We start from the raw sequence: 10310 nt of genomic DNA, 5'->3' as shown, positions 1-10310 counted from the left end.
ATGCGACACATTGCTCATGCAGTTCCCCCACGTGGGTCCGTCAGACCAAACATCTTGTTATGAGAGGGGGATACACGAATACAGATAACCACGCTTTTTACCAATTAAGTAGATATTTTCGTTATTTTTAAAAATATTTAATGAAATATATCAGATATGACAAGGTTTAAAATGTTTAAACGCGTATTATTTATTTATAAGAGAAATTATTATTATTACTGTACCTCCCCTTGTTTTAGTCTAAATGGTTTCTCCCTCCCAGAAGGCTTTAGTAACTTGGAACATGGCGGCTGCAGGGAGGCGAGGAGGGCATTACATCCAGAAAAACAGCCGCTTTCTGTTCAGTAACCTTGAACAGTTGTGGGGTCACAGGTAAGAAGAGTTTTAAATGTGTTCGTTTAACCAGGATATGGTTCAGTCTGCTGAATTATTGTTTGCTTAGTTTGCTGTATGAGTCCTCTGACAGGAGGTCATGTCTGCATTAAAGCTCACTGACATCACAGTGTTTACAGTGTGTTTTAGCATTGGTCAGTCACAACTGTAAGAAGTACCTCAAACACTTCATATACTCTTTTTTTTCTTTTAGTGTAGTCACTTTTTCAATATGTTCAAAACATTATGAAACCCAAGACATATTACTGTACACATTATTACAGTGAATGAATGAGATATGACAGAACAAACAGAAGAAAACAGTACAAAAATAAATCTAGTAAATAAATAAATGTGGGTAACAGAATTAGCTACAAGTACACCGGAAACTGAGGTGATGAATGAAGTATTACAAAATAAAATTCAAGCTGCACTATGTATCAGTAAAATGAGGTGACACGTTTTCCTTAAAAAAAAAACTACAAGAAAACTATTATTACGTCGTGTTAGGTTACTTCCTTTAAATAGAGGAGATAATTAGACCTTCATAACACTTGCTTTGGTTATTATTAGTCTCTGTGATAAGAGATTTAAAACGTGCAATATCTGTAGGGAATTTTAACGATTCAGCAATTTGTCTGGCATTTCCAGTGGCGGACAATATCCCTTTAAGTCAGTGCAAGTCAATAATTTAGTTTGAATATATTCAGTGGAATGAGATATAGATATAGGTATGCTCCCACTCTCGCATACATTAAATTACTTTTTTTCTAAAACAAGAAACGGAAGAAAATTTCCACATTAAACGAAGAAAAGTAACTGTTTGATTTTGGCACTTGCAACAATAACTGTCTTCCATGAGCTCCTTTCTTAAGTTTAACTTGTGTATAGTAATACTTGTGGATGATTTTGTGGTGTGTAAAGATGCCCAAGTCTCTAACTGACCATGTGACATTATTTTCCACCGTATTTTTCTGTTTATCTGCTTCTATAGTTGAGTTGAGATCATACAGTTTGTTGGACATTTTTTTAAAAGGACATATGCTGTCTGTCATCAACTCTCACTGAAATAAACCTCTGTGCTCACTATGTACGAGACCTCTTTAAAGGGTTGATGTAGTATAGATACTCTATGAATTAACACAGCTTACTGGCAATCATGAGTTAGTCTTTTATAAAATGTGCTCTTGTTTAATTCATTGTTTTGTTTTTCTAGGAGTTTTGGTTGGACTCCAGCTCTGCGACAACAAGCCGCAGAATCTCATCAAGGTAAGGAAAGAGGGTTGTGATCAGTATCATGATTAAAACACTTCTCTGTAGACACCACACCAGTGTGAGGAAGTCTAAACTTCTTCCAAATATAAAAAAGTTCATATTTACGCATCCTTGTATCAAGAGCCATAATGTATGTATCCAAAACTATGATATATCTTATTCCTCTGAGCCATAGAGCTGCATTATTGAATAAAAAACAATAAAAACACATCAAATAACTGTTGAACCGGCTGAGTTATCAGCTAACAAAAGCACTACTGATTATATTTGTCTGATATTTGCTACAGTGTCCAGCTGTTTTAGTAACACTGCCTTAACTACAACAGCTGACCCATTGTTAAAAATGCACATCTTGAACATGCTGAGAGACACAGACAGTTGGGAGAAGTATTTGGAAGATAAACTAATGTGGAGCTGCAACAATCAGTCGATTAATCGTCAAGTATTTCAATCATCAAATAATCATTACTGTTATTTCTGACTGTAATATATCAGTGACGTTTAAATCACACTCTTTATTTATCAATGGTGTTGCAGAATCCACAGAGACTATTGTCATCCCCAGGAAGAAAACATGGTACGCATCCACATCACTATCACTCTATATCATGTTCTCCTAAATCAATCTTATCATTGCATAAATATCCTGAAACAAGACGCTGAACTGAATGTTGTTTGTTACTGAACAGGAGCAAGGAGGCGGTGCTGGAGGCTCTGGCTGCCACTGTCAGCAGGGTGAGAGCTCCCTCACATCTCTCTGGTGTCTCCATCAGCATCAATATGAACCTGCTGAGCTGTTTATCTGTCATGTGTCTCACATGATATCATCTTTTCTCTTCCACTCCAGGATCCTACAGCGTACCCCTACCAGTTCCAGGATGATCCGTACCTCTCTCCCAAGACCTCCACTGAGTTTGTACGTCAAAAACATACTTTCTTTTTAACTCTCACATCAGTCCTTGCCATTTGGCTTTCATATTAGTCTATGTCGAGCTCACTGGGTTTTTATCCTTTACTTTTATAGTTGTTTTTTTTTCATGATTTATTTACTTTTTATTTAAACATTTTTACATTTTTTTATTAAATTAAATTTTGTCAACTTTTGTGGTATGGCTGTTTTATTTGAAGCTGTACACACATATAAAATATATTTAGTGTGTACATATTTAGTGAGATATTCTATATGTAATACATTGTAAATATTTTTTCAAAACTTTGCCTACATTTTTCATGCAACTCGCTCAAAGCTGGAGCCGCTTTTCTTTTTGCACAGTAATTAAAAATAACAATTTGAGCAATATGAATGCACGTGCATCTGTCTGTTCCAGAGTTTTGTTATATATCTTTTACTGATGTGACTTACTGAGGCACTTAAATGGAACAGAGCCGTGATTTGTTCTTATGTCAAGTCAAAAAGTGTGTGGTAGACACCCAGAAATAACTTAAAAACAGGTGTTTGACAGAAATAATGTATAAAATAGAGAAGAAAGTCTGCACACTGTAGCTCCCTTTTTCTTTAAGGTGCACTTTTAATGGGACATCCACAAGTGAGTCTTCAGACTAAAAGTGTTCATCTGAAGCTAAAGTGTGCAGACTTTCTTCTCTATTTTCTTATATCCAATCAAAATGTCTGTTGTAAGAAAGGTCATTCATTTCTAGTTTATTTTATTGATAATCATCATGTTGAGAACATATCAAATCATGGCCAAAACCAACATGAGCAATAAGTGAAACGTAAAGTACAAATGACAGTGTTTTAGTATAACAGCATAGATTAATGTCATACTCACAAGACATTTCTTTCTAGGGTGTATAGAAACTGTGTGACGCTTTTTACATGTTTTCTCTCTCTCTCTCTCTCTCTCTCTCTCTCTCTCTCTCTCTCTCTCTCTCTCTCTCTCTCTCTCTCTCTCTCTGTAGAAGCTGTACAGTCTCTCTCAGGAGTCAGGTAGAGCTGCAGCCAAATACTTTGTCAACAGCAACCCCAAATTCTTCACTAAAGACTTTGCTGAACCACATATACCAGTAAGAAACACACACACATCCACACATGTACTGTACATCCCAGTGATTGGAGGTGGGAACTTTCAATCTCAATTTTGATTGGTTGGTGTGTGTGTGTGTGTGTAGTGTCTGATGCCAGAGACGGTGTTGCCGCTTCTCAACGAGGTGAGCGAGGAGGCACTGAAGGAACGAATCAGCTTGAGGAAAGTTGCAGCTGCGGTCGACATGTACGATCAACTGCTGCAAGCTGGTGAGCACACACACACACACACACACACACACACACACACGTCTCTCTTGTAGCTAAGTTACAGTGACAGCAATATCACCTGCATCTCTACATTTCAATTCACCCCCAGGCACAGCCGTTTCCATGGAAACATCCCATGACCTGCTGGACCTGATCTGTTTCTTTGGTGATAAAAACCCCGTCCAGGATGGGGAACCACAGACAGAGGACTCGGTGGGTCATCTCACATTCAGTGCTCAGAGTCACACAATACTATACAGTTACAGTATATACAGTTTATTTTATTCATTTCTTTCTTTTATTCATTTGTTTTAGCCTGTTTTACTACTTGCTCTATGTCTGCTTTTATTTCATTACATCTCCTCTTAGTTAGTTTGTTATTTTATTCTCTTATTATTTTGATCTTTATTTTCCTTTTTAATAGCCCGCCTTACACTTCTGATTTTACTCACCTTATTTGATGTTATTTCATTATTTATCTATTATATTTGAACGAATCTCTTAACTTTTATTTTGAATTTTTCCATTTTTATCCTACCTCTGTGTTCAGGAGGAGTCAGGAGAGGAAGTGAAGAGGAGGAAAGGGAGGGGTCGTCGGGCGGCGGACTTGCTGAGGTCCACCTGGAGAGAAAACAACAACGCGGAGAGAATCTTCAACCTGCTGCCGGAGAAAGACGAGAGATGTTACTCTGCTATGATCAGAGGCATGGTGAAGGTACGACCAGCTTCAGCTCTGCTAACTGAATTTTACGTGCAGTAAAATGATCTTATTGATGTATTCTTGATTCATTTTCCAGCACGGAGCCCATATGAAGGCCTTCAGCATATACACAGACCTGCTTAACAACAGACTGACAGGTGAGTCATTAGACAGACATCAGGTGGATGAATCAAGTCATTTTGCACCGTATTGAAACAGCAATTTAAAGGGAAATCTGCAGTAGAAATTAAGCTTGAAGTCATGAGATAAGAAGTTGTGTAGTTTTACTGGGTGTAGGTCATTTGAAACTAAAAGCATTAAAGGTGCAGTGTGTAGAATGTATGGCATCTAGCAGACAAGGGGAGGTGGAAGGGTGTGCAGTTGGTTGCAATCTGAAACCTCACCACTAGATGTCACTACATCCTACACAATGTTCCTTTAAATTACTAGCTGTTAACATTCTGTGGCTTTCAGTCCATGTTTAAATCTGCGTATTAGAAGCTGATATCTAACCCGACCTTCTTTCTCCAGCCGACGTCCACACCTTCAATGCTCTCTTCTCAGCCGCTCCGGAAGTCCGAGACACATACAAAGAGAGATGGGACCTCATGACCGTAAGAGAATTTGACACTTTTTATACTTTTCTATTATATTAGGAGCAGATGGACAGGATATTTTGGAACAGATTTTTATGTCCAGAAACGATAAGTCAGACTATTTGTAAGGTTGTTTGTGTCTGTCTATAGGAGCTGTTCACCCAGATGAATCAACAGAAAGTCCAGCCCAACCTGCTCACCTTTAATAATCTTCTGAAAGGCCTGAAACGCTGCGGTCCTATGGGCAAAACACTGGCTCTACACACTCTGAATGAGATGAGGGCTCTGGGGATAAGTAAGTACACACACATACAAACACACATACAAACACACAGTAGTAGACAATACAGAACAAAGCTGTCAACCCAAAGTATAAATCACAGTACTAATGATGTGTTTTAAATAAGTGGTTTTGTCCTCTGTGTGTGTGTTTTCAGCTCCCAGCCTGGCCTCCTACAACCACATCCTGGGGGTCTTTTTCAAATCAGGTACACACAACAGTAGACATTGATGTCACAAACTCTGATGCTGTTCTTTTTGTGCTGAGTCATATTAAGCACTTTTTTTCTCCCTTTAAGCCTCCGCAGGTCAGAGCAACGTTGACATTTTACAGGAAATGATGTCAGAGCTGGCAGGAAGCAGCTTCACCTGCCAGGACCCTGAAGACGGTACGCGTGTGTAATAATATGAACACATGAATTATCAATGGGAGTTAGTTTTTAATATTTACCTTGTATTTTTCCTCCATCAGTTCTGTTCTTCTGTAGTGCGATGAAAATAGTAAGTCATTTTTTTATTGCTTATTTAAAATAAGTATTCATCACAATTAAGTTGTTAGATTTATACAAGTGTTCATGTTAACATTTCTGTTTTGTGTTTGTCATCACAGTGTCTGGACAGCAAAGATCTAGAGTTGGGTTATAAAATCCAGAGTCTGGTGGAAGTTGGGGAGAACTGGAGGATGCTGGGAGATTCCTTCTACCACAGTATTTACTAGTGAGTAACATCTGCGCCTCCACCTCCACAGCTGAGCACACCAGCTTCTACTACACAGCTTTCATTATAAATAAATGATGTGAGTTTAACTGAACGTCTCCTCTCCTCCACAGCGGTCGCTTCTTTAACCTGTTGTGTATGATGGAGCACATTGACGTGGTGTGGAAGTGGTACAGGAAGCTCATTCCCTCGGTCAGTACACACAGCAAAAACAACATTTTCAGCAGGATTTTCATCTTCTAAAATGCATAAATGATACTCAATCTAGTTTCTGTGTAAATTGTAGTTTTAAAGCTGCATTACAGTTTTTCTCCAATATTTAAATGTGTTGTGAGAGACAAACATCCAAACTGTGTTACCCAGAAATCAAGAGTTAAGTGAACAGATGTGCACTTGGATCGCTGCACATTTGGCAGAGTTGCATCAAATCAGTGGAGAGAACTGAAAATGATTTTTTTTTTTTTTTTTTTTTTTTTTTTGGCCACTTGGGGGCAGCAGAACATGCTCGAAAAAACCATTTAAAATATGAAAGCTATGGTGGACATGTTCTTTTAATCTCTCCAGGACAAAGCAAGATAAATCATCAAGTGTGTATCTTACAGCTACCATTGCTTTCTGTTCTTTTCACTTATATGCTTGTGTGTTTTCTAGCTGTACTACCCCAACCCTCAGGGAGTGAAAGACCTGCTGCGAGCTCTGGACACTGACAGTCGCCTTGACTTGCTGCCTATTGTTTGGAAAGGTGTGTTTGAAGATAACAGGCATCTAATTTGATTGAAGACATGATGATTCAAAAGATGGCTTAAAATACATGTATGAACTGTATGAAACAGTGTCTGTATATATATTTTGTAAATTTGTTACACTTCTTTTCCAGACATTAAGTCCCTGGGTCATGATAACAAGCCAGATCTGGTGGAGGAGCTGCTCTCCCTGATGGACAGAGAGAAACACAGTCCTGAGGTCAGCAAGGCTAACACATGATCACCAGTCAAGTCTCATTTTCAGTTCTCCACCATTTCACAAAACATATGAGACTTAATATTTCAACCTGGCCTTGTTCATCGTTGTGTATCTGCAGATCCAGGACTCTTTTGCAACATGTGCTCTAGATATAAAGAGCACGTACGAAGGCAACAGAACGAGGCTCGGTCTGGAATGGAGCGCCTCCTCCCTCTCACACATCACCTCCCTGCTGCTGAGAGCCAACAAGACCCAAGAGGCCTGGTGAGAGAGACGTCTGTCTGTCTGTCTGTCTGTCTGTCTGTCTGTCTGTCTGTCTGTCTGTCTGTCTGTCTGTCTGTCTGTCTGTCTGTCTGTCTGTCTGTCTGTCTGTCTGTCTGTCAAACACTGTTAAAGTGAAAAGTGTCTGACCACCTCTCTCTCCTCTCTGTTTCCTTCTTCCACGCAGGAAGATGATGCAGCTCTTCAAAGAAAATAACAGAGTTCCTTTGTAAGTTTACACCTGAATTACAGCCACACAGAAAAGTCATCAGCAATTCACTTGTGTCAATAATTTAACATAACTAATCAAAGGTCTAATTTATGACATGTTGATCATTGATCATCAACTCTTAATGACAGGAGGACTTAGATTCATTAATGCAGTTGACTACATGTGGATGTTTCAGAAAGTTAAACATCACTTTCAGCACTTCAGATATGATACAAATGTAGTGTAATTAGTCATGTTGTCTGAGCTGTTTGTGCTCTCTGTTTACCTACTGTGTAATTCTCCAGTGACAAGCTGATGGAGGACTTCCTGTCAGCGTGTCGCAGCGATGGCTCTCCCCAGAGAGCCGTGGAGGTGGTCCAGCTGTCCGCTGCCTTCTGTCTGCGGGCGACACCGAGACTGGCGCAGCAAACGCTGGCTGAGTTTGATCTGACCGAGGAGCAAAGGTGAGTAGGAGGAGAGAATGATGGTATGACGGATTAATAGATGTGTCATCTTTAGATAATCAATAACATCATTGAAAGTGTTGTGTGAAAGTAGAGTAAGGTAATAATTATAGGTATTTATTTAATCGTGAGCAGATAATAGGAAACGTTAAGAAGTGTTAAATGGTCTCAAATGATCCAGTGTGTTGTTTTTCTTTATAAAGTAGGATTTTCTTATGTCATAAAGTGTCTTTTAATCCTTCAGTATACCTTCCTTTTTTAATTCAAAATGATCAAATTTAGACAGGAAGAAATGTAATTTGCCCATATATTTAGCATCTATTATTGAAAATTTGTTGAAATGTTATTATTAAATGGCATTTTTAGCAATGATGGGGGAATCTGTCATTTAAAAAAATCCCATTTGAGCTTTAGTGCATCATTTTACCTTTTAAACTCATGAAAATCCCATTGGAGATAGCAGGTGTGATAGATGACCGCATTAACAAAAGAGAAATGAACATAGACTAGTTCATATTTTTTTTGCCTTCTGGGACAAAATGAATCAAATATTTCATCCAGCTCTATTCATTTCATTGAAGCACTATAAACACAGTATCTTTTCCTCTCTGTTCCATCCAGAGCCATCTTATCTGAGCTGGAGTCTGCAGCAGAACCCGCTGAATGAACCACAAACTGGGACCACCATCACAACAAGATCTCTCTTAACTTAATATAATAAAACGTCTGTGGAGAGTGTACCCGTTTCTATATCTGTGTAATAAACTATATGTGACAAACACAATGTCGTCTGTGTCTGTGTCTCTGTGTGTGTGTGTGTGTGTGTGTGTGTGTGTGTGTGTGTGTGTGTGTGTGTGTGTGTGTGTGTGTGTATATATGTCAGCCAGAGGTCGCTATGGTTCAGGAAATGAAGTATCTCACTTGACAGGTTTAGATAAAAGAATGGATCATATTTGACACTGTTTGGATATTTGATGATTAGTTTTTTCAGATTTTATAACTATAATGACGAAGGAAATAATGACATCACAAAAACATGCTTCTGTAATCCACTACCAGAACCAGAGATGGTGAATAAAAGTTGCTGCAGAATTCATGACTATAAAATGTGTGTGTGTGTCTGGCCTGGAGGAAAAGTCGCAGACGCAAATTTCTTTCGGTGATAACTGACCAACTTCCTTAAATTACTGACAAAATACTTCCTTGAAAAATGCTGTGTGTGTGTGTGTCACATTTTAGAGGTCTGGAAAGCTGATGTGGACTGTCAGTGTCCCAGTTTGTACTGTTTCACCTCCTGCAAGTTTACAGGAAACATACAGATTAAAAGATAATAGTGTGTCAGGTGCAGGTGTGCAATGTGTGTGTTTTTGCTGACTTCCAACCAATTTTATGGACTGCATGTTGAGACAAGGCAGGTGTCTGAGGTGAGGTGTGTCTTTTCTTTTGATAATTTTAAGCATAGTTTGATCCCTCTAGCTTCAGTTTAAGCTAAAACAGTGTTTGCACTTCATTAGCAATATTTTATTAGCAATAATCACTATCAATAAATACAAAGGAAACATCAGCAGTGTGTGTCTATCTGAGTGTGTGTGTGTGTGTGTGTGTGCACATGGGAAATGGTGAGAACAAGGGTGTGTGTGTATGTATGTGTGCATGTGGAAGCTTGCACAGGTGTGTGTCTCAATCCCAGTGTTTTTTTTCTTCCTCCACCAATCATCAGCCGAGCTGGTTGCACGACCAAATAAGGACAAGTGGGCAAAAATGAGAGGGGTGGAGGTTGGGTGGGGGTGTGCTTGAAGATGGGTGTGGTCTAGGGACAGAGTGTATTGTTCTCCAGAGGACCTGTGTAAAGTTACACACACACACACACACACACACATTGTCACACATGTACACACTGATACACTCTGTTAGTCACAGCAGGGTTGGCTTACAAACTTGCCCAATTTCACACTGCAACTCAAATTTTTGCCTTTTGACCTGTGTAAGACCACGTGAAAACACACACACACACACACACACGCACACACACTCCTGCTTTCTTATATTTCATAAACTCTTACATGTTTCAGCAAAAGCAGCCTAAAAGAAGTTTTTTCCAGCCATCATCTAAGAGGAATTTCCCTAAACCTGTTATTTATAGTGTGATTTGTCCCTCCGGTGAGACCTGCTGTAGGTGAAGTAAGGAATCACAATGGACAGCCTGAAAGACCTGAAA

At 39.0% G+C, this 10310-nt stretch overlaps 1 protein-coding gene across 1 annotated transcript; it reads left to right on the top strand.

Annotated features, from left to right (window-relative positions):
• Positions 1–170: 170 nt before the first annotated feature.
• On the top strand, positions 171–8876 carry ptcd3 (pentatricopeptide repeat domain 3). The gene is made up of 23 exons (XM_062425987.1): positions 171–372; positions 1589–1641; positions 2185–2224; positions 2337–2382; positions 2495–2563; positions 3568–3672; positions 3778–3901; positions 4011–4114; positions 4452–4616; positions 4699–4759; positions 5133–5215; positions 5348–5492; positions 5635–5685; positions 5776–5865; positions 5949–5977; positions 6087–6193; positions 6307–6385; positions 6845–6935; positions 7071–7156; positions 7275–7420; positions 7605–7646; positions 7934–8092; positions 8714–8876. Exons 1-23 carry the CDS (start codon positions 245–247, stop codon positions 8757–8759), a joined length of 2049 nt encoding a protein of 682 aa, XP_062281971.1. The 5' UTR covers positions 171–244; the 3' UTR covers positions 8760–8876.
• Positions 8877–10310: the final 1434 nt, after the last annotated feature.

The sequence above is a fragment of the Scomber scombrus genome, chromosome 9 (genome assembly GCF_963691925.1).
Source record: "Scomber scombrus chromosome 9, fScoSco1.1, whole genome shotgun sequence".
NCBI classification, from domain to species: Eukaryota; Metazoa; Chordata; class Actinopteri; order Scombriformes; family Scombridae; genus Scomber; species Scomber scombrus.
Note: the sequence above shows the minus strand (reverse complement) of the source record. Positions and strands in the feature narration are given on the sequence as shown.

Bases quoted from the DNA above. Each gene is read 5' to 3' on its own strand.
- ptcd3 (XM_062425987.1), top strand. From the start codon at position 245: ATGGTTTCTCCCTCCCAGAAGGCTTTAGTAACTTGGAACATGGCGGCT. The intron at 4,115-4,451 runs GTGGGTCATCTC...CTCTGTGTTCAG, and splicing joins AACCACAGACAGAGGACTCG to GAGGAGTCAGGAGAGGAAGT. The intron at 5,493-5,634 runs GTAAGTACACAC...GTGTGTTTTCAG, and splicing joins GATGAGGGCTCTGGGGATAA to CTCCCAGCCTGGCCTCCTAC.